At 41.5% G+C, this 24,225-nt stretch overlaps 1 protein-coding gene across 17 annotated transcripts in view; it reads right to left on the reverse strand.

The window, feature by feature from the left end:
* madd (MAP-kinase activating death domain) overlaps nt 1-24,225 on the reverse strand; it is a 105,458-nt gene that overhangs the window by 66,004 nt on the left and 15,229 nt on the right. For all 17 annotated transcript variants that reach the window (XM_064335741.1, XM_064335746.1, XM_064335745.1 and 14 more), the window contains exons 2-3: nt 6,236-6,448; nt 4,203-4,856 (exon numbers count right to left, since the gene is read on the reverse strand). In XM_064335741.1, the coding sequence (XP_064191811.1) occupies nt 4,203-4,856; nt 6,236-6,294 (713 nt within the window). In that variant the 5' untranslated portion in view covers nt 6,295-6,448. The remainder of the gene's footprint in view (nt 1-4,202; nt 4,857-6,235; nt 6,449-24,225) is intronic.

Here is a 24,225-nt window from a genome sequence, read left to right on the forward strand (position 1 = left end):
ACCACTTAACCAAGGCCTATGGGTCAATGCAAGATTATCGCACTCCTCTTTGTATAAATCAATAGTTTCTTCACCATACCAATTTATTAGCTACTGTTTGGTGTTTCTGGATTACCGTTAAATGCTATTGACATGACTTTTAACTGAATGTTACATGCCTGTGATAAGGATAGAAATGACAGCACAGCAGATGAAAATAGAAAACCATTTTATGAAAAATATAGCATCTGCAGCAATCGTCCTCAAATTTGTGTAAATGTACTTACATTATCACAGCCTCTTTGGCTGAGAAAAAAAGATAAATCTCAATACAAGTCTAATCCATATGGGGGAAAAAATGAAATATCTGCCAGTGGTTCAGTGGGTGTTTCAGTGACCTCCCAGTATGTACGCTCAGTCCTTGACTAAAAAAGTGCTCTCCAAGGCACTGGTTCCAGAAACACAGTTAGGGACCCACTGGTGGGTAGGGACAGTGGTTAAAGTGGGTCACAAGATATATCCGATACACAAAACATGTAGCCTATACACAGAACACATTTTCCACAGTAATTCCCATCAGTGTACATCCAGAAAAATACTCTCCATGCAGTTTCTGCATGTCATGTTGAAAACAATTGAATTACTAACTTGAATTACTCGCATTAAGTTACACTTTAAGAATGGCTGGGTAACAGAATCATAGGCCAGCAGGTTTTGGCAACAGTGAGTTGACTTTCAGTTTTGCGGTCGTCCGTAAGACAAAAGTAACATTCACAGGTAGCTTTCACTGCCCAGAAACAGCAGGACAATTCTGTAGACTAAGCCCTAACAGCAATTTGACAGCACGCATTTTTTAAAAGGCCGTCTCCACGACCGTATATATGTACCGTAATAAATTCAAATTACCCAGCTCCCCGTGGGACATTATGCATGAGAATGTGCTGAAGAAATACACGGTTTTAACCGCGATATATCTGAGTAAACCAGGCAACCCTGGCACAGCCAACGGGGCGTGAAATTGCCGCTTCCCGATTAAGCCGGCGCCATAAACACTGTTCTGATGGGAGATATGACTCCAGGAACAAAATTGACACAGACAAAAAACTGTAAGCAGGTTTCTTCACCCCAACACACACCTGACTGCTGAGTCCATAAATACTGCAGAGTCAAACACTGTTTCTGCCCTGTTTGACAAGGTGCTTTAATAGCACAGCAATTTCAAGAGTTTTTACACTGAGTGAACCATAAATAATGCACATTCATGAATGATATTTAATAAAGTGATGTGAAAAAGAAAGTACACCCTATTTCAATTCAATGCCCCACATACAAGGACATAACTAACCCAATCCTCAAATCCTAACAGTTGATAAATCTAACCTCAAATGATAAATATCAGGAAACATTTTCTTTTGTCATTATGCACTAGGGCTGTCAAAAAATATTTGAAGTTCGAAAAAAAATGTTTTTTTTTTAAGTTTGAACCTAAATTTGAGCATTCGAATATTAGTTTTGGATCCCGCGTTTTGTAATTAACATGAATATACAGGCTTTAATTAGGCGAATCATGTTCAGGCACGCAAAATTCATTTCCTGTGCTAACGTTACTTCCTATGTCAACAAAAAACATTTTGCCCTGGACCCAGAGCAAGTGGATCGTCTGGTTTTCCGTGCCCCCGGTGATACTTTCAGCCCCATGGACACCTAACGTTACTGGTCAGCTAGCCTCGCGAGCCAGTCTCTTTTTTTCACTTCGTTGAACAGATCTGGTCAGCTAACAATTTCGGCTAAATAATGTTCCCATGGCATGTTTATGTTGTTTTAGGCTACAGGTATTAGCCGTTTGAATAGTTTTTTTGTGTTAAGAAATAAACAGGGAATTCCTATAAACAATAATTTATTATTGTGATCAATAAATGCCGAGTTGTGGCAAATAACATCCACGAGAGTATTTTATTCATTTGCATATTAGGCTATAAAAACTGCAGGGGGCTCATTTATAAAATGAACTTGCGTGCATACGCCAGTGAAGACATGACGTAGAGCCACAACCGTTTCCACGGTCAAATCGAGTCATGTTGAAATTTTATAAATCACTACCTTGCCATGATTTTCTACATACGCGCCACACAGTTGATCTAAAATACGTTTTATAAATGAGGCCCCAGATGTAGTAACCTAGTATGAAAGTTGTCCTCTATTCTACTGCCCGCTTGTGGAAAATAACGCGCAGGCCAGTTTAGAGGGAGCGTCACGTGCATATTGCGCCTGACAATAAGCAGCTTATTTTTGTGAATTATAGGCAAATGATATTCAAATATACTCGAACTCTAACTAATTACAAAAGCTAATATTCAAACTCAATTTCATGGCACTTTTGACAGCGTTATTATGCACTCAACCAAAAATGAGCCTTCTGTGCCACAAGTCTTCTGTACAAAAGTAAGTGCACCCCATGATTCAGCTGCTTCTAGAACTCTCTTTAGTAACAAAAATCTTAAAATAGACCGATCATTTTCTTTACAGCTTTATCATTACATCAGTCTCTTACATCACATGGAAGGAATTCTGGCTCACAGCTTCTAAGAAACTGCTTCAGCTCATTGGTGTTTGAGGGGATTTGTTTATGCATAGATCTCTTAAAGAGAACATCTCAGTGGGGTTGAGGTCTGTACTTTCATTCAGGAATTCCAGAACCCAGATACCTTTCTTTTTCAGCCATTAACTGGTGCTCGTAGGATCATTGACCTGTAGCATAATCTACTTTCAGCCAAAATTCAGTGGTTGGAGAGATGGTCTCACATTTTCCTCTACAATGCGCTGGTAGAGAGAGGAATTCATGGTAGATGCAATGACTGTGAGGCATCCAGGTCCTAGGGCTTAAAAACAGCCCCAAACTATCACCCCATAGTGCTTGACAGTTGGCATGAGGTTCTTGTGGTGATGTGCAGCAAACATGGTTGTGCATAACAGCCAACTACAATTCAGTCTAATCTGTACAGTCTTGTGGTTCATACAATTTTGCATAGCTAAACCGTGCTGCAATGTTCTTTTTGAAGATAAGGGGTTTTCTCCTTGCTATCCTCCCAAGAAAACCATACTTTTTCAAAAAATTTCTGTATGACCCTGAATGTACATTGCAGTCAGTAAGTATTTGACAGTGACGGAATTTTTGGTTTTCTGCGCCAGCACATTGGATTTAAATTGACACAATAAAGGTTAAAGTGCAGACTATCAGCTTTAATATAAGGGTACATTTGTGTGTATGAGTCACATGGAGTTTCAATTACCTACTGTTCGGAATTGGTGAGGACTAAATGAGGGTTAGTTATATCCTAATGTGTAAGATCATAGAAATAAAAGACGGTGTCCTTTCTTTTTCACATCACTGTATGTGCGTTTACACCTGCTTGGATCAACAGTTTTGGATTTGGCTGATGACCATATATATGCACAGGAGTATTGCTTAGATAAAGTATACCACATGGTAAATCAAGTTCAAGACAAGTTCCAAATTAAATACTCCTATGGAATGTTTACTTCTCAAATTGAAAGCTTAAGTTTACTCTACATCAATATTCATACTAAAACTGCAGTTGTACCCTTGAACAACCTAAACCAGAATTGCTTCAAGTAAATATCCAGCTGTATGAATAGATTGTATATAAAGAATGTGAGCTGTGTGAGTCCCTCTGGATAAAACCATCTGTCTAATTACTAAATGCATCTCATGAAATACAGTCAGGCATCCACCACTGGTGCAAGACAAGATAGACAGATAAACCATCTCAAGACTGACAGGATGAAAGAGTTCATCTACCAGGATATGATGATCTCAGGGAAAGAGGCATGCATTTCATGAATAAATAGGAGGTCAGTTAACACAATAATAAGCAACAACACAGATACGATGCCATTGGAGAGAAGTTAACAGCAATGAAGGAGAGTGCAGAGATGGCAAACCAAGCAGATAGCATAGGGCTCTTGGCACAAGTGCGCTCTACACTTAGCTCAGGTGCAAACAAAGGTCACTCGACCGCTTAGGTACACAACCCGAGACCTACACCCAACAACTTTTCCCAGGGCAGCCACTGCCCTTAATTGCTGACCTAGGATCCCAACCAAAATCATGATCTTAACTATATAATCTTCATATTTACAAGGCCCAACTGACCCCAAATCAGCACTTTAGGGCAACTTCTTCCCACAGCTGTGGGGCTCACCTCTGAACGCCCTTGGGGATGCCGGCCTTCTGGGTGAGCCTCTCGCTGCAGCAGTCCACCAGCCTCTTCAGGATGTACAGGCACTCCCGGAAGGTGGAGAAGAAGGGGTAGTGGCTGAGGACGCAGAGGGAGGTCAGGGTGCTGTTGCGGTTCCTGGGGGCCAGATTGGCGTTCCGCTTTGACCGGGGCGACCTGCCTCCATCCGGGGCGGGGTCGGCGCCGGGGGGCGCCAGGGACGAGCCGCTCCCGGAGCTCTCGCTGCCGGCCTCCTCAGGCTCGGGCCCCGCCCCTCCCGCTGCGTCGCCCCCGGCGCCGTGCTCCGGGCCCTGGGGGGCCGGGGCGGCCTTTGGGGGCCTCTCCTTGTCGCGGCTGCGGTGGCCCTCCCCGCGCTCGGCCTTGCCCAGGCGCCTCTGGAAGGAGCGGTAGAAGTTGACACAGATGCCATAGCGCGTCACGCCCGAGTCCTTGTCGGTGAGCGTGAAGACGAAGGATGTGTCGTCGCGGAGGCTCATGCGCTTCTGCCGGACGCTCAGGCACCCCTCGGGCTGGCAGAAGAACACCACGTCCGGTGGCAGCGGGAAGTCGTGGTGGTCCTCCAGGGGATAGCGGCGGAGCAGCTGGGGGGTCTGGGCCACACTGTCACTGCTGGGCTGCCTGCGGGGGTGGGGTGGGGGGGGGGGGGGGGGGGGAGGAGCAGCACTTCGTCAGTAACAGTAACCAGACTTCCACAGCACCAACAGGCAGCCTTACACTCAATACAGGCCACGCTCTGGCCTCTTCCAGACTATCATATTTTTAGACCTGCCTTGGATCTTCCCATAGAATCAGATAAAATTACATTTCTGTCAGCTGTTCAATCACTTTGTAGTACTATTTGCTTTGCCCTCTTTAACTTTGAATATCAAATTAGCCATTTCAATTTTCAGTTTTGTGTATCTCTGCAACAGTTAAACAATTTGTGTAAACATGGAAGAAAACAACTCACTTAATCAATTACCAAATGATATTGTTAAATCAATTGGTTCAAATTGCTAAATAAATTAGTTCATATTGCTAAATAGATTACTTCATATTAAAGACTATCACAAAGCAGGACAGATAAACATTCAGACCAACTGTGCCTCCGATTTATAGCTCTTGTCCTTATGTGGTCCTGTGTATCTTGACTTCCGTTTTTTTCAACTGATCCCTTAACTTAATAGATGTCAGGACGTGTGTAGCAAAGGGATCTGACCATGATGTGTCTGGTTCAAGTATAAAGTGAAATAACTGCTAGGCGCGATACTGTTCCAATAAATAACAGTGAACTGATAAAACCAAAGCCATTTCCTACTTCCTACTTTGGGACTTACATTCCAAACATTACAACTCAAAACTACGACTGGGCACAAAGTAACAGAGGAATGAAGGAGAGTCTAGTATCACCTTCACCTTCAAGTTCTTAACAACAAAAAGAGACTCACAACAAATAACTTTAGATTTAACACCAGTAGAATCCAGATCAGTGTTCAATGAATGGCTCATAAATGTTATTGTATAGGTAGTGGGCTGCCTCAGGACAAGGTCTGACAGATGCTGCATTGTGGTCAACTACTGCCCAGAGTTTGTTTGCCTTGATGCAGTTTAATCACTGTGCCAATCTCATAATTTCTGTGAATGCTTCCCTAAGCTTCCCTACAAGTTCCCTAAGTGGTGTAATATAGAATAATATAGAATTACCAAACAGTTATAAGCCTTTCAGCTTAAATGTATAAACCTTCAGTGGCAGAAACTGATAAAGGCACATAAGATGAAATAACTACAAAGTGATACATTAAATTATAACATTTTTTTAAAAGTTGTAAACCTGGGCTAATTCTACTGTTGGGCTTATCTTAAAGGATAAATTAGGCTTACCAAGATAGCTGAACAATGTTTTAGAAACATGCACTTACGAACCTACATTACAAATCTAAAGCATGCAAGGACTGGTAAGCTTATTGAAAAGGATGAATTTTGGATGTGCATACAATGCTGAACTGGACAACACCCACCTGGCTCCGACTACCACCAGGTAGTCCAGTAGGCGGGGGCATGGCTTCTTTCTCTCCATTTTGAAAGAGGCCCTCCTCTATGTCATTGCAGCCTGGGAATAATATCGGGCGGCCGTCCAATCAGGAAGCGAGGGACCTAGGACTGGGAGGGGTTCTCAGTCGTCCTGGGAGTCATCGTGAGGCAAAGGGAAAACTCGCTGTCGTGGAAACGACCTGGAAGACAACAATGACAAAAAAGTAGGTGTGAGGTGACTTGTGAGTCATTTTAACATCAGTAACCATATCAATACATTAATGTCAAAGATTACATCCATAGACATTTCAGTATGAACAACATAATTAGGAACAACCCATAAACATTTGCCTGTGAAGGATTATTGAAGCGGCAGCAAGTAAGCACCTTTATTAAAGACAAGCATACACAACATATTAAGTGCAGGATAGGACCAAACAAAAGGCTGCATCTTTTTGGATACCAATCATTTCACTGCTGAAAGAAACTAAACAGTCGCACTCTTCCCACAGTGTACAACTGGCAGTACCCCCAGCACTAAGACTACCTTACTTTGCAGGATCTTGAATAAAAAATAAAAACCGGTCCCCACAGACTGGTCGAATCGTGCCGGAGGTAGTCGGGGCTCTTACGGGCTCCTTAAAGCAGCTTAGCCTCTGAGCGCCAAAAAAAGGGGAGGGTCAAAGCGCTCACAGCTCCTGTGAGACACGTGTCACGGTGCAGTGGCCTGGCCCGGGACTGGGGCCGGGGCCGGGGCCGTTTGGCGCTCACATGTGCCGGCAGCCCTTTCACCGGGCTAACGGGCCCCTGAGGCGGGGCCTCCCAAACATAATCTCCCTCACGCAGGAATTCACCATGACGTCCGCTGGCCCGCCCTGCAGGGAGCCGCTAAACCAACTAGCACAGACTGTACCAGACCAAAATCAGCTTCTGAAATAGCCTGTATACAACACCGCATATCCCGCAATGCTCTGTGCGTCGTCAAAGGAGTGGCAACAGAGAGGGTGCGTGAACTGTGTGGGGGTGGGGTCAGGGGGCGTGTCCCCAGAGGACCAGCTGACCTCATGTCATCGGGCCACACAGCCAAAGCAGAGGGTGATAAGCTCTGAATCAAGGCTCAGCTCCCAGGACTTTCCCACAGCAGATAGAGCTCTCTTATTCACTCAAAACAACTGTGCTGACACAGCGGACAGACACAAAGCCACTTTGTGCACCTACTACTCGACTCAGCTTCTTAGCTAATTTTACAGAGTTGGTTGTTGGTGAGGGTTTTCGTTGCCTATGGGAAACTCCTGGTAGAATTGGAGACCCTTCAATTCCAATAAAAAACATCCCAGGAAACTTCATTAAGACTAACGACAGAGGATGACCACGTTGGACTGTGTACCAAAACACAACCACACCACCCACAACTGTACCCACCATTTTCAGGTGACAGGATAATTTGTATATATCGTAGGCTCTGATATTCCCTTCTTAGAACTGAGCTGAAAACAGCACAATGTAATGAGACGAAGCACAGGAGAGGGTCTGAACCAAGCGGCCAAAACTCGGCTGCGTTTTTGAAGCTCACTTCTTTGTCTTGTTGAGAGACATTGCTCACTAACACCAGTGTGGTTGGCTCCAGTATAGGTGCTTCAGCTACCCGTTTTAATGTAAGTCAATGACAACAATACGATCAAAATATGAAGTCAAGAAAAAGTAGTCACAATTGGTGTTTTTTCTTAATGTAATGTCTCCCCATATACCGATTTGTTAAGTTACTGGGCTATTTGGAAAAGCCGGCAAAATTTTGTGGATGAATCTGGGACAGTCACAACCTAGTCACTGTATCTCTGGACTTAAAATCCCTACTGCGCAGTCTCTGGCTCCAATTTGCACAACATGGCGGCGCCCATCCCATCCACAATCCAGACTTCCTGGGCTTCAAAACTCTTTTCACCAAGCCCATGGAGAGTCAATGGGTGATGTCACAGTGACTTTGTCCATATTCTTCTACAGTCTATGGCCTGAATGATAAGAATAAACTATGTGAATATAGACCAGCCTGAAACAAGGACAGAACACTGAGCAATAAAGCAAAAAAAAAAAAGTATCACCCACAGGGGGACACGTTAAGATCAGAATTATTCACTGGTAGTTACGTGTTTTTGAAAAATCGTGCTCTTGTATTAGCTGGGTATTCAGAATAAGCAATGAGCCAAACAGAAACACAAACTCAGTTATTGTTTTTGGGTAACTACAACAAGCGAGACCTTCATCTTCCTGACCATGAGGGTGTTAAGAGTAGAGGGTAATCCTGCTACTCACTTCCATTATGTCAAAAACCTCTCTAAAAAATAACATAACCTGCCCGTGCAGGGTAGTGATAATGCACTTTCCAAATATTCAAATACCCTCTTTGATCTGCGGGCTGGCTTGCCACAGGTTTGCACTTCAGTGCGATATGAAGAGACCGGCACCCAGGGCACCTAATTAAGCATAATTTTCTTCTCTCGCTCAGTCTTCTCGACTGCCGTCCGCAGCTAAACGCAACTTTGAGCTGGCCTGTACATGTGACCGAGTGAAGGCTAATAACGGGCCACAAAACGTGAAGGCTGATAACGGGGGACAAAGTGATGTCCTGGCAGAAATTATGCATTTAGTACAATTAGCCACCCAAATCATCTCGCGGCGTATTGATATTAAGACTAAAATTTTGAACAAGAAACTTTACCTGTGATGTCACCGGAGAAGCTCCGCCCACATAATTTCATTGAGACTCAGAAGGTGCTCCTGATTTAAGACAGCGGTGAATGAGGTCCAACCGAGAGAAGCCAGCCCAGGCCTGGCCCTACTGCCTGCCATCTACCCAGCTGCTCACAAAGCAAGATGAGGATCCTGAGGCCCCATGAGTCACCTGCACGCTTCTGACATCTGATGACCTCATTAAAATTAGAGCACCATCTGTAATGGCTACAGTGCAGAATGGCCATCTTCAAATTAGGTCAATGTAAATAATTTACAAGGTAAACAGTAAATATATTTCAATTTAAATATATTTCACAGGAGGGTAACAGAATGAATAGATCGCTCATGTAATCTTGTATTTTTAGCCATGCTGAATCCCTGGTTCTGAGGGAAGTCATTGTCAATGTAAACCATGGAAAACCATATGACGTAAATATAAACATGGCCTGGGTCAATACTGAGGATTTCAGACCTTTAACAAGTCATTATCAGTCATTAAATTGAGTGAGCTGAGTCATTGCCTCTTTGTATGAGATACAAAGCCTGTATCCGCCAGAGCTGTAGACTGCAAGGCCTATTCGGTCTAATAGCACCGCCATGGAAACAGCTCTCAGCTCAATGAATGCGCATAACTATGTGGTTGCAAATCTGTGAATGCACAAATCTCGTTAAAAATTCATCTTAGTCTAACAGATGACTCGGTAATGGCTCTTAAATGATGCCTGTCCCCAACAGTGAAATCTGTGCATTCCTAAACCCAAAGGCGTCCCATTTTCTGACGGCGAGACAGTGCGGAATCCATCAGAATATATCAGCCCTCCACCGCCCCTCGCTCTAGATTGCCGCATCAATCTTTGACCCTGGCCTGCCGTAGCCGAGACGAGCGCTCAATCAAGCGACGCCTCTGCCGCATTTCCATTCTGCTGAGGCAGCAGTTTCTGCGCGCAGCCGAAATAAATAAGGATTCGACGCGCCGGGGCCGACTGGGCAAGAAGGCGCAAGCGATCACGCGAGGGAGACGGGAGCTTACGGGTGCCTGCTTTACAGAAAACTCACTCGCTCCTCGCTCATGAATCACCACCCAATAAATGCTGAGAATCACAGACCAACATAAAGGCAGCCATTAAGAATACTACATTTCAATTGACCACCCGTTCAACGTACACTCTGCTGTACCATTTGCCTCAGTAAACTGAGTGACTTTATGAGAAGACTCTTTTAGCAAACATCATGGGGTTTGCTAAAGCCACCCTTCCCTCTTGGCTGCTGTGATTAGCACTCATAAACCAGGCAAGACTGCCCACATGAATGAATCAGGAATTTATGACAAACCTGTAATGGCAGAACAACTGTGTGGTGCTCTGTGGATGCTGGGCAGGCGGTTCTCTTATAAAGAACTGCACTGAGGGGTCAACAAACATCAGACAGTACAGTCTTTATTAACGCCACCCTACAGGAGTTACCATACAAATGGCCACAGACTAAAAAGCTACCACATCAACTTTCATTTTCTTTTGGGCAGAGCAATAAAGACTGTATTTGGCAGGAAATTTATTAAAGCAAATGTACATAAGACTTTAATCAACAGAGTAAATGAAGCATATCCATACAGTTCAAACAAAAACAGTGCCGCTGTAACACTAACAGTTCAAAAGGAGGATATGGAAAGGCAAACGCTGCTTACAAAAGAGCAGGAAGAAGATGAATGAACACCTTTTCTAAATGCTTCCCCAGCTCATCAGTTCCCCTGGTACCTGCAGATCTGCTTTGCAGCTGCTGGGTAAAAATGTCCGCCGGTGTTACGCTCCATTTCTCTACAAAGTAAGGGACGTGCTCCTGTGGCTGGCCAGGTGAAGGACAGGAAGGAGACTTGCGTCCCCAGACAGCACTCCATCGTCTGCTGCCCTCAGTGCAGACAGGTCATGAGAGCTTGTCAAAACAAGAACGGCGCAGCTGGTGTTTGACTGACAGGAAGAGCAGAGGATAATCAACAAGTCCACACGCGTGCAATGTAAAGATTCCGATTAGCTGGGCAGCTCATTTCCATCTGTCATAAAAACTAAAAATAAACAACAGTATCTAGCCTAAACATTGGCTGGGACCTGATTTTTCAGGGGGCCAAACCCTGAAGGTGAAGGAAATGCTTAAAAAAAAACAAAAAAAAAACATTGCCATTACATACAATATATTTGCAGAACTGATACCAAAAAATAAAACAGGCTACAAGTACTGCTTCAACAATATAGCCTATATATTTTAACTTGTCCCTGGTCCCCTTTATTAGCACTCTTACAACTGAATGTTCATCAGTAGAACTACCCTGAGAAATTTTTTTCTGAATGACATACAACTTGCCATGTACCATCCTTGGACCCTAACTAAATCATGAAAGAAAGGTTGGTATATCAAAAAAGCCTGCTATGAATGTGAGTTCATACAATGTCACTTCGAACACATGAGCCCAGGAAAGGCTTCTGTGAGAGAATACTGAAATGAGGGTAGCGTTCTGCTGATGCACAGGCAGATTCTGTCCACCTATTATTTTAATTGCTTCTAGCTCTAGCACTGTTGGTGAATATATGTCATGGACAGCACGTCAAAAAATGCATTAGATGGGCTTTATTGTACACAAGAAGGTACCATTGTTTCCTTTTATAACCTGGCAGATAACAAAAAATGACAGAAAAAAAAGAAGTCCATGAAAATGTGATTATTGACTGGAATACAATTGGCCACATCAGATTTGGTTTTACATTTGTTAGGACATGACAGTCAGTCAGTAAACAAAATCTGCAATGCAACAACAATGCATCATATCAACAGCATGAGCCGTGGTGCCGGGGAATAATCACTTCCCTATAAGGTAAGCAATATAAAAAGGAAATCCATATTTTTATGCTACGTTTGTTTGAAATAAAACCTTGACAGCAACTCACTCCCACCACTTTGAGCATTTGTACCAATTGCTGGTCTGTGGTAGACATATAATACTTTTAAAACAAGATTCAACAACTTTCTGATCATATACATCATACAAATATGAACTGTTAGAAAGAAAGATGTAACCACACAGACAAAGCCTGCTGACATCCCAGCTGAGCTCTTAATAAAATTATTAAAAAGGACTGGTTTTACAATCTGGTTTTCAAACACTTTTCAAGAGCTCAATGGCCACTTTATTAGCTACACCTCTCTAGCACTGGGTAGGACCCCCATTACCTCCAGAATAGCCTGAATTCTTCATGGCATGCATTCAACAAGGTGCTAGAAACATTCCTTAGGGATCATGGTCCATCATGGTCACGCAGTTCCTGCACATGTTTTGGCCATACATTCCAGCTGCAAACATTCCTGTTCCACTTCAGCCCGAAGGCGCTCTATTGAATTGAGATGTGGGGATTATGTAGACCATAGGAGTAAAGTGAAGTCACTGTCACGTTAGTAGAACCAGCTGAGATGAGGCGTGCTGAGAAATGGTACCTTGCTGAAAATATCCATTTAAAAAATGATAGACTGTGGTCAGGGGATAAATTGGGATTTGGGAGGTGGGTGGACCCTGAGATCCGGTGGGAGGTGGGTGAAAAAAGGTACAAACCAATGAATGTCTCAGTCAAAATAGTTGTATCTTTAATGTATTGTGCACATAGGCTAATTGTAATTAAGGAAAACAATGTTTTCAAAAGAATGTAGGCTATACTTGATGCAAGCTTTTACATAAAATATTTCAAGCTTATTGAGTGTCATTAATGCTGAAAATATTTCTTTTACCAACAAAAATAATCGGTCATCCTCCCTTTTTTCCTCCTTTATCCATCTTTCTTAAACTGTCGAATTGAAACAAAATAAAAAGCGGCGACTGGTGATCTGAAAATTGGTGGGGTGCAAAACTTTCCTTTAAACTAATCATTGATCTCAAAACTGTTTTAATTAATTTTCAGTGATTAACAAGCATGCAAACGATCGGACTAATCAATTGGAAATGGACACACGGCTTCTTCGCATTGTGTTAGAGAGATTAAATGATAAATGCGATTTAGAAAAATCCGTTTTAATCACTAAACAGTGGCAGAATCTTCCCGATTTTCCTTGAGTATCAATTCAATTAATTCACAAAATAGGCTACTCAATACTATCATATAGCCAGCTCTCCCCAAATAGGCAGTTTTAGCGAGTAGCCTAGGACTTAAAGCCTACATTTATTTTCATTTGCAGTACGAAATTGTGCATTTTTTATGCGCACATTAAATTTTTAATATTTGCGGATACATGCACTTCTTTCTCCGCACTAGTATTCATGGCAAATATCTGCAATGCGTAGACTGTAAACAAAATTGAAGTTGCAGGTTTTGTTTTTGCTGGTTATTCTGAATGCTAACATGGTAGATAACAAACAAGATACACCAGTCTGTTAAGTGTAGACGACTTGGTGATTAAAACGGATTTTTAACGGATAAATTGAATTTATGATTTAATCCCCCTAACACAGTATGAAGACGCTGTGTTTAGGCTACTTGCCATTTGATTAGTCCGATCGTTGGCACACTTGATAATAAAGGAAAATTACTAGCCTAATGAAAACAGGTTGAGATCAGTGATTAGCCTAGTTAAAAGGAAAGTTTTGCGCCCCACCAATTTTCAGCTCACCAGTCGCTGCTGAAACGTTATGTAGGCCTATGTGGGAAATATTCAATCCTAGCTTAGCTGCTGACCAGCAACCTTCTGATTTTGCTCAAGCAATCAACGTTGCCGTTAATAATAGCCGGCGTTCGTGGGGGTTGCTTATTCATCTCTCTTTAAAATGTTGCATAGATGAAATTACACGTTAATGAAATTACCTACCGCGTCCGCTTCCAAACAATCAAGACAACAATATTTTTCTTTCTGTGCCATGTCTATATAAACGACTGTTCCTCCTGAGTTTTTTTTTTCTTCAGATTTTTGATTGGTTGAGCGAGTAACTGGCTAGAGGGAACACATGGACTGGAGCATACGGAAAATGGACTGGATTGTCATAGTTAGGCTATTTGTAAAACTCCTGGAAAAAATTATTTATTTATTTACCAAAGTTGGGTGGATGCCGTCCACCCACGTCCACCCCCAATTTAACCCCTGACTGTGGCTATGAAGGGATTTACTTGGTCAGAAACGGCCCCTTTCCACTGGGTTGTAGGAACTAGAAGCAGGCAGGAAATGGCCACATCAGAAAGTAAAACAGTTCCTGGGGCACGTTCACATTTGGTGTCCCACTGCAGTTCCACAACTGTGAAGCTCTGGGGCGGCAGGGTAGCCGAATGGTAGGGTGTTTGGCAACTGTAGTTGCTGTGAGTTACTGGTTCGAGCCCCTGGTGGGTATATAGAGATGCTGGCTTATATCTGAAGAGATGAAGTTGGGTCACAAAATGAAAGAACTCATTCACTCAATCAATCAAATTTTATTTGTATAGCGTATTTTACAGCAGTTGTCACAATACGCTTTACAGACAACCCTGGCCTAAACCCCCACAGGAGCAGGCCTAAGGCAACAGTGGCAAGGAAAACTCCCTGTGGCAGATGGGAAGAAACCTTGGAAGGAACCAGGCTCAAGGGGGAAACCCATCCTCCTCTAGTCGGCTCAGGGTGCCGACTGGTGACCAGCATGTCAGCCAGTTTTATAAGATATGTGATGTGGCTCAGATGATTGTCATTGGGTCCTTGAGCAAATCCCTTAACCCAAAGATGGGGCTTTAACCCCGGTTCGTTCTCTTCCCCACTTTCTTTGGGCAGTTTTTGAAAAAGAGAAACACATTCCCAATGGACCTTCCCTGGTTAAATAAAGGATTTTTTAAAATGATGCAAAGAACCAACCTCTGTGGCCAAAAACTACATTCACTGATTCTAACTAGCCTATTCACTGGTCCGTCTATTTGAGCCGCTCTGGTTATTGTGGTCTTTCATTTTTTTGTAATTCTGCTTCAGTTTTTTGTTTTGCCACTCTTTAGCAGAGTGGTCTATCTCCAGTTCACAGAAAGGCAAAGAAATCTTTCTTGCACCTTTTCATTAAGAGTCGCCCACTCAAATTCCCTCTGAACGTAGCCCTCCGACCAGAAAAAAAAACTGCTGATGGAACAAAGAGTTTTTTGAAGATTGAATCACAATGCCGAACATGCAACAAAAAAAACAAACTATCTGCCGTAGGTTCAGCTGAGGAGAGATCCTGCAAAATTTTGAGTCAGGGATCCAAATGCTAGTAGCTTACATGCATGCCTTCATTATGTCCAGGCTGGATTATTGTAAAGTTCTGTTTGTAGATTTACCAAACTATATTACGACACATAGTACAGAATGCAGCAGCCATCGTGCGTACCCAAACGTTACTCAAAACATATCACCCCTGGCCTTAGGCCTTTACATTGCTCCACATTAAATCCAGGGTTATAGGCTTTAAGTGCTGATAGCTGCCTATAAAGCATCCAATGGCCTTGAAGCTTCATACCTGCAGGATGTGACTGAACTCCATGGTCCTAGCTGAACCCTACACTCAGAAACAAGTTCATGTTGGTCCTCACAAGTCAATTAAACCCAGAGAGGATAAGAGCTTTTAGCTATTCTGCACCTCACTTAAATTAAAATACAGATGCTCAGAGGTTCAGTTCAATTGGGTCATTTAAATCAGGTCTTCACACAGAACTTGTGTGCTTACAACTCTTAGTCTGGACTATTTAGCAGATTTTTAATTGCAATTTTCTTGTAAATTGTTCAGGGATGCACAAAAAGAGAGCTGTGTAAGAGCTTTTTGTGTTGCATTTCATCTAACCAACAACATGGCGGAGGAACCTTCCGCCAAATCGACATACTCAACACCACCCCCAAACTCACAGAGATGTGCCTAAAGTCTAGCCAAGACGACGCTGTCAAAAGATGACAACGGCGACAAAGGACATTGAGGAGTGATTCAGTAGGACTGGCATGGTGACGCAGACAAAATGAGTTATGGCTGCAAGCTGAAAGCACTTCTTTAAGATTTGAAATATTCAGTTAAGGAGAAATTGTTTCACAATAGATGTTTGATATTTTCAGCTGCCTTTCTCCAATTCACTACAGTTTTTATTACCCATTTATTTTTCCAGTCCATACAAATTGCCGAAAAAGCCTTAGTTATGAATACTGTTGCCATTAGCAGCGCCAGCAGCAAATTACAACCATTTCACACTGACACTCAAATATCAGGGCAGCGTAAGTGCCTCACCATTATCTGCATTCAAATGGGACTCCTGCAGAAGGTTTTACAGGGGGAAGAAAATCAGACCCATGCCTATCTCAGCAGTCTTGAGCAAGAATAACATGTTATTCAACTGAATTGCTCATAATTGCTTCTGTGAGTTTGACTCTTGACTTGACCAGAGCATGAGGAAAGGAAAACAATATGCATTAATAAAGGAACCAGAACCCCTTTAGGGGGAAGACACTGAAATGTTCTGAATGAGTCCATGTAATAGGGTAGGGTGGGTTTTAAAGTCATAGTTTCTCAGGTTACTCTTGTGTTGGCACACCTAAACAGCGAACCAGACAGCCAGCTGATGCCAGAGGGAGATACATTTCTCCCGTCACTGGTCCTAACTTTTTCCAGTGGGACCGTGGAGCGGAAAGCAGCTGCTAGCTTGCAAGGGAAGCGTGTTGGAAGCGCTCGACTGCAGTGCTCAATGCACAGGACGCGGGGAGCAAAACCTAGCAGCACCAGCCTGAGAGAGGCAATTGCTGGCTTCAAATTGAGGTGAAAATTAGGGGGAAAAAAGGAACCCAGATCTGAAACCCAATCAAAAAACCCTTGATTGAATTACTGTGTCCGTGCAATTATGTAGGCTTTGCTGTTGCTAAATTTGTTGGGTCTGTGGGTCTGGTCTTTAAAAGCTCCACTTCAAAGCTAAGTAGTACAGGCTTTCCAGATTGGAAGCATTTGGCCAAAACTGCACACTTACCACCCCCGTCACAGACCATTGAAAACTAACATCACTCGATATGATTCATTTATAACCTTACTGAACCAGCCAACAAGCCTACAAGCATCCATTTGCAACCTCCACTAGACCGGAAAGCTAGGACTGGATTGTGAGGCGGCTAAGGTGTCAAGAAGGAACTGCCAAGAAGCGTGACTGTTCAGGGCATTTAACTGGGTTTAATACGTAGAGAGAAGAACATAAATGGTGACATACGTCTGTGATCTTCGATTTAAAGGACAGGCTGTATCAAGTCTGAAATTCTAGTCCTTCGTAAGACTCAATTCACACATGAAATCAGCAGAAACAGGTGTGTGTATGCCTCAGGGGAAAAATGGCAGTTAGGATATTTAGATTAAATTACCAATAAGAAAAAATTTGGGACACATAGAATCACCCTACCCATCGAATTAAGCAGCCATTCTCCTTGTAAGAAACAGTGTGGCTGTTGATAGGTGTTATTCTAATAAAAATAAACACTATTTACACTTTCCATGCAAATACAAGATATTTGTTCTTCACCTCTGACCTGTACTAGCCAATATAGATTTTATTTCCAGAATAACATACACTACAGCTGAGACACCAAAAGCTTCCATGCCAGTCAGCAGTCAAATCAAAATGTGACTGTGAATATTCTACTTGGTGAATTCTGAAACTGAAGCAACTGAATAATATTCTACAGTGCTTATACAACCATTACAATCAAATCTGGAATATCAGCAGCTCCAGAAAAAAAACACTCATACAGGAGCACAGTCAAGTGACAAGAAGACATTTTTTTTTTAATTTCCCCCTTTTTGTTTAAAAAAAAAATCAACATCTCTTTGCAATTCTAATGAGTCTTTTAATGCGTGGTGTCCTGCACCCAAAAAAACACCACTTTGTGTGTGCGGCAGAGGTCAGCTTTACTGACTGCAGCCTTACACAAGAACACCACCCAAAGCTCATTCATCATGAATGAATCACTCACATGTGTAAGGTAAGGAGAAGTCCTTATCTGATCATATGGGTGCTGCACACACCAGGTAAACTCAACATGACCCTCCCTGGATCTTCCCCCTGCCCCTCCCTCAGCTCAGTTTAACAGGCACATTCTACAACTGAAATCACTGCAGAAAGGTATGCAATGCAACCAAAGCATTGCTCTCCACGTTACTGTTCCTGAAGAGAGAGAATGAGAAACCCGGGAATGGTGACTTCCTCATCCGCGTACATCACATGACCTCCCCAAGTACCATCCCTCCGCCCCGAGGTAATCCGATTCGGCTTCGTCGCCATAGCAACCCAATCTGCTTTCTTTTCAGCCCTGGTGCGGGCTGCTATTTTTATCAGAATTGCCACTGACCAAAACATGGGCGAGGGAGGAGAGGGAGGGGGCAAAAAATGACTCTTTTGGTGATTCTGTCCATGATACAGCCAATACAGCAAATAAACCCATACCAAGTGTAAGCTCCCACCAGTTGACAGCTTCCACAGACTGACATAAAAACACAGATTCAGATTCTGAGCGATAGACTGATGCCTGATCACTCGTGTTCATTACTATAGGTTGCAATTAAAGGTGCAGTATGGAAGTTTGGAGGAACGAGCTAGATTTTGAAAAAAATTAATTAATACATTAATTCCACCCCTCCTCTCAGCACAAACACATTCACACGTGCTGCCTGACATACGAATGCTGGAGAGAGAAGACAAGAGGGCTGAAAAGAAGGGAGAGGACATCATGTCTAATTCACAGTTGGAAAGAAAACACATAACATCATTATAATTAATGAAAACAATTAACATAGCTATAGTTTTTATTTGCAGCTATGGGCTATATCAAGCATGATATTATTGGAAAAATGACTGAGCTTGATGCAGTATTGCTGGCTAGGGTAGCAGTTACAACAGCGATACTGCACAGCCAAATTTTATTTTGAATTAAATATTATGGGTTAAATGTTCTGTAACAAAAATAATATTTGTCGACAAAGTAGCTGCAATTAAGCTAAGTTACCGAGCTAGTAGTTACCTACGTGATGATTTATTTCTGTTTGCAGAATTTCGAAGAACTTCAAATCTCTCAGCTCTCATTATCGCTGAAAAGCCAAACCGATGTTCACTCTTGTCTTGTGCTCGATTCAATTTCTTTTTGTTCAAAATCTTTTCAGTCTTTCTTTTTTTGATTTTTTTAAAATCAGTGTGAACCATTATAAGTAATTCTGGCGGATTTTGCTCAGCCATTCTCATTTTGTTTACTACTACCTATCTATAGACGCTTTCAAAGGTAACAACATCAACAAACTTTACTGCGCATGTGCGTTGTTCTGGCCCTAACTATAACAACAACAATAACAACAGAGTCCCTCTAGACTATTTCTGATAACAAGCAAAATAAATAACAAGTAAATTATGTTAGCTAGATAGTTAAAACTATGGCAAGCCAGTATTATTTGGGGTTACCAGTCGAAGAAAAGAACCGTTACTTGGCCAAACTCAAATGTGATAACGTTACACTACCAGAAAAACAAGTGACAGAAACAGATAACTGTTGACAATATTGCACCTTGCTGAGCATCATACATTCCTTGCATAATCCATAACTGTTCTGGGTTTCATGCACATTCCTGTGTAAAAAGTGCACTCTTTCTATGATATTGCTTAAAAACGATGATTAGAGACAAAAACTGGGGCTAGTAGTGGGCAGCATGTGTAGCCAATGCAATTACTGTAGGTTATTTATTTGTATAGCATGCATTGCTGGAAAAACATTGTGGCTCTTAACAGTTTGGGTCATCTTGCTAGTTTACCACAACAAAAAATGATCAGGCAATGTAACACTGGAAACAGGTATCATAACGTTAGTTCGAAACGTAGCTAAAGCGTATCAACTACTAGCATTGATCTAACGTTACTGTGCATAATTTATACAATGTTAGCTACGTTTAGCTAGCTAGCTACAATCAACTTAGTTAGCTAATTCATAACTATTGCAGGCTTATTACTGGTCAGCTAGCTATTAGCTATCGCTTATCATGAGTTTGTTACCTGAAACGAAGTCAGTGCTAGAGTGAGAGCACCTATTCGACCACCTTCGTTCAACAGACAGGAACGCGTAAACTGATTTGCAACTATATATAAAATAGGCGAAATCGGTAACAACCTGTACCTAGTTATGTAGGAAAAAATGTCCTTGTTATCCTCCTGTGGTTATTTTTTCAGTACTTTCGAGATTTTTTTTTCTGTGTCGGCAAATAAGTCAGAGGTGGTCCAGTGCTAGCTTTTGGTTGCTAAGGGGACGTGTATCGACCACCCCATATAAACAAATGGAATTTTGACATAAATTTGCTAGTATCCTGTCGTGCGTATTTGACGTTAATATGAGAAAGAGTGGTCTAACAGCACGTCTAGGAATCCGTACATATTCACTGTTGTAACCCAAGTCGCAGTATGAAAAATAGCCGTTAGGAAAGCAGTTTGAAATTATGAAGCACCGTCTGCCCCATTGGCTTTAATGGGTCACGATAATTACGAGCGCGTTGCTTGTCTTAAGTTGATATAATACATAAGGCTGTACTAGTATTATTAAATGTGTGAAGGCGATTTTTAAAATACAGTTTATTATGTATATTTTTGCTGGACTTACATTTAGGCTAATAGGTAATGATGTCCAGTTATTTCTCAAAAATACGAAGTAACAACGGGCAAGCATCAGCTATAATAATCGCAGGGATTCAAGCGATTAGTTTCACAATTCCCTAGTGGGGTTACAAAGGTAAATTATGTATTTTTACAAATTTTCAAAATGTAGTTTGTTCCTGAGATCAGGTTGCACTCCACAGCACAACAGTCTGAGCCCAACATCAGTCTGCTCATCAGTTTAACTTTGTAATCGGTGTCATATTAAACACAAACCCAATAATAAACAAACACAGAGCGGAAGTTAATTTAGGGCCAAGCGCATAACCTTGGCAACGCGCGTGCGTCCGATGAAATCGTCTATAGCACTGTCTGCTCTGCTCTCATTTATGTAGCCACACCCTGCCTGCTCTGACAGCACTGTATACACACAACAGGATTGATTGGCAGCAAGGGAAGTCTGCTTGCACACAGCTGTCGTGATTGGTGGTTAAGATTCAGGCACAATGAAATTTGGAGTGGCTGAATTCAGATCCTGAAGCAGTCAGAGACAGGACTTTTTTTCTTAGAGCTTTTAATTTATTGATACCTGTCGGGGTATGAAGGAAATGTAACCACTTAGCGCAAAGCCCCTAGTGGTCGGCACGCCGGCCATTCAGACATTCAGTGCTACTGCAACCAAAGTATGAGTTAAAAACAAAAACGTGTTGTTTTAGTTTCATTAGTAGACGATACACAACAACTATGCCGAATACGCAGTTTCGCAGTGCCACCATTGTCGCTCTGGTTGTTCAATTAACACACACTCCCTCCCTGCAGTCTCATCTGCATGTACACCCCCCACCCATGACATAATGGGCAATATTCTCTATCTTGGCGTTCATAAAAATATACTTTCACCACTCAAAAATCATATTCCATCATAGCAATAATATAAACCCGACAATAGCCCTAAGACATGCTAATACAGCAGTGAAAATGCTGCTCACTGAATAACGAAATGAACGAGAAAAAGTTTTAAAAATTGATACCATGTCATTCTACAGTCAACATCTGGGACTAAATATTGAATAAATATACAACCTTACTGTTGGTTTTACGCATAGAGATGTCCCTTTTGAGACTGAGTGGTCATACATTGTCTTGGACAATCCGTTTGTGAAATATACACGCATATGTGATGCCTGGGTACCTTCCAAATTAGCTGTGCATAATACCACACGTGTTGTTTAGGGTGTTGTTGCCCTTTTTAGTACAGTCTGGCTTGATTGTCAATTCATTTATTCAGTAGGTGAGAGTATAAGCTTTCTAACGATGTATAACATGTCTAATTTTGCTTTTGGAATGGCGTTTTATAGGTCAGCGTAACCGAAAATGTTCTTATCATCGCATTCAATTACACATTCTCTGTGGTAGACGCTGCTAACAAAACGTCAACAATTTTTCGTAAATTCTTGGAAAATACTATTATTATTGAGGACTTCTGAGCATAGCTAAGCTATATGTTTGCGGATAGACCTAGCTGACATCGTTTTGGAGCAAAACAGAAGCGAATAGAACAGTATCTTTTATTTACTGTCTCTGTCTCCATCTACTGAACATAAGATTTCATTGCTATGTAAGTATTACTGCTCAAAATACTTATATTATATATGTTATTTTTGAAATTGAGTGTCTTTAAATAGGTTTGTGGTATTATATAATGTGGATTTCTCACACTGTAATGTAAGCGTTAGTTAGGACTGTAATAATTTTTGTGAACCATGCAACAGTGATGATGTGAGAGTTGGAACAGTGCCAAAACGTGGTGGACGGTTGAAAATTGTTTTCATGTCGTCCCATCCCCATACAAGAAAACATACGAGACTACAGAGCATAGAAATACATACAAGAGTTAGCCTAATTATTACACATTTAGGTACTGTACAGCATTGTGTGACAATATTTTTGCATTGTTTTTAAATCTGATATCATGTTTCATCTTAAACCTTCATAAGGGGCTCATTTATATGCTTTACAATGGAAAAAAAGCATTATATTCCTTTTTGGAGAAATTTTGGATAAGTTTCTGGACCCATACCTATTTTAGGCCACTGTACTGACGTGGAATATGTTGTGATTTACAGAAATGCGTGATTTAGACGTTTTGGGTAGATTTGGAGACGCTGGGTACACTGCTTAGTTTTTGCTTCATAGATCTTTAGTAGTTCTACATATCCACCCTTAGATTTTATGAACTTGTGGTCAAGAAGTTTTTGATCCAGGACATGTATAGTTTAACTTGCTGTATATATGCAATCTCTCAGTGTTTCACTGCGAACTAAAAAAGAGCAAATTCATTTTAGATTTTTTGCATAGACAATTGCATTTGTGGCACTTCATTTCTTCCAAAATTATGAATATAAAGTAATCTAAGCTAGTAAATGGTACAAATGGCTTGCTTCATTTAAGCCATTTTTCAAGTTTCTGTGCTGTTCACATCTGGAGTTATAAAGCTTTAAATAGGGCACCTTTGAATACTAACTTAGAATTAATGCAATAATAATTCAGCAATTCCAAAGCAGAGCTTTATTTCATACTTGCAATGGGTTGTAGAATAGAAAAGACACATTCAGAATTTTGTGAATTGTCAATTGCATCAGAGGTCGGAAAGGTTAACTAGATTATTGTCTACATAAAATTGAAAAAACCAAACGGTAACAAAATTAATGTCTCCACAGCAAAAATAGAATTGACAACAAAAAACAACACCTGACCTCTTCAATTAAAAATGAAAACACCAAGAAAATCCTAAGGATATTTTTATTTGTGTGAATGGTTTCAAATATGACTGCAATCATCACATGCAAGTGGGCATAAGCAGGCACATTAAAAGGGATCACACTTCTAAAAATACATTGTTGCAGACCTCCCACGAGCAAACAGTACCGACGTTTGGACAGGGAAGTTGCTCATTACTAGCCCAACATTTGGAGGCCAATGTAAATGGAGACATTCAACTGGTAGGATCAGAGTAATGTCAACTGTACACTAGAAATGTGCCATTTTATTTATATGCAACTAATTGCAACTTTTTGAAGATATAAAATACTACTGTTATTATTATTACTATTATTATTATTCTGAAGGACATTTGTAGACTATTTCATTTGGAGGACCATCTCTGATTTAGCCTAGCTTCTGTCATAGCCTACATGATGTTAACCAGGCATAAGTTACAAAAATCAATACAATACAAAGTCAGCAACCAGCATATGTGTCACATTTATCAGAACATGATAACAAAATGAATGTTGTTTTTCTGATATACGTAGAAAAATACTGGAAGTGATTGTCTACTTAACCTTTTTTTAACAGTATGGTCCAAAACTCAAGATCAAATTATTTGTGCTGTTTAAATCATAGATCTTTGCATCTAAACTGCCTTGGAAAAACAATAACAAACAAGACCAGGTCAAAACCTAGTAGGCTATATGCCTGGACCGAACCGGCCGACCAATGGTGTAACTTCATCACTCAGTCACAGACATGTGCAGTGTAACTTCATCACTCACTCAGTCACTCAGTCACAGACATTCATGTTTATAGGGCTGGCCCCGCTGTTGCGGTCCAGCCAAAAAAACACTACCAGATGATTCCATTGTTTACTT

This window comes from Anguilla rostrata, chromosome 5 (assembly GCF_018555375.3).
Source record: "Anguilla rostrata isolate EN2019 chromosome 5, ASM1855537v3, whole genome shotgun sequence".
Classification (NCBI taxonomy): domain Eukaryota; kingdom Metazoa; phylum Chordata; class Actinopteri; order Anguilliformes; family Anguillidae; genus Anguilla; species Anguilla rostrata.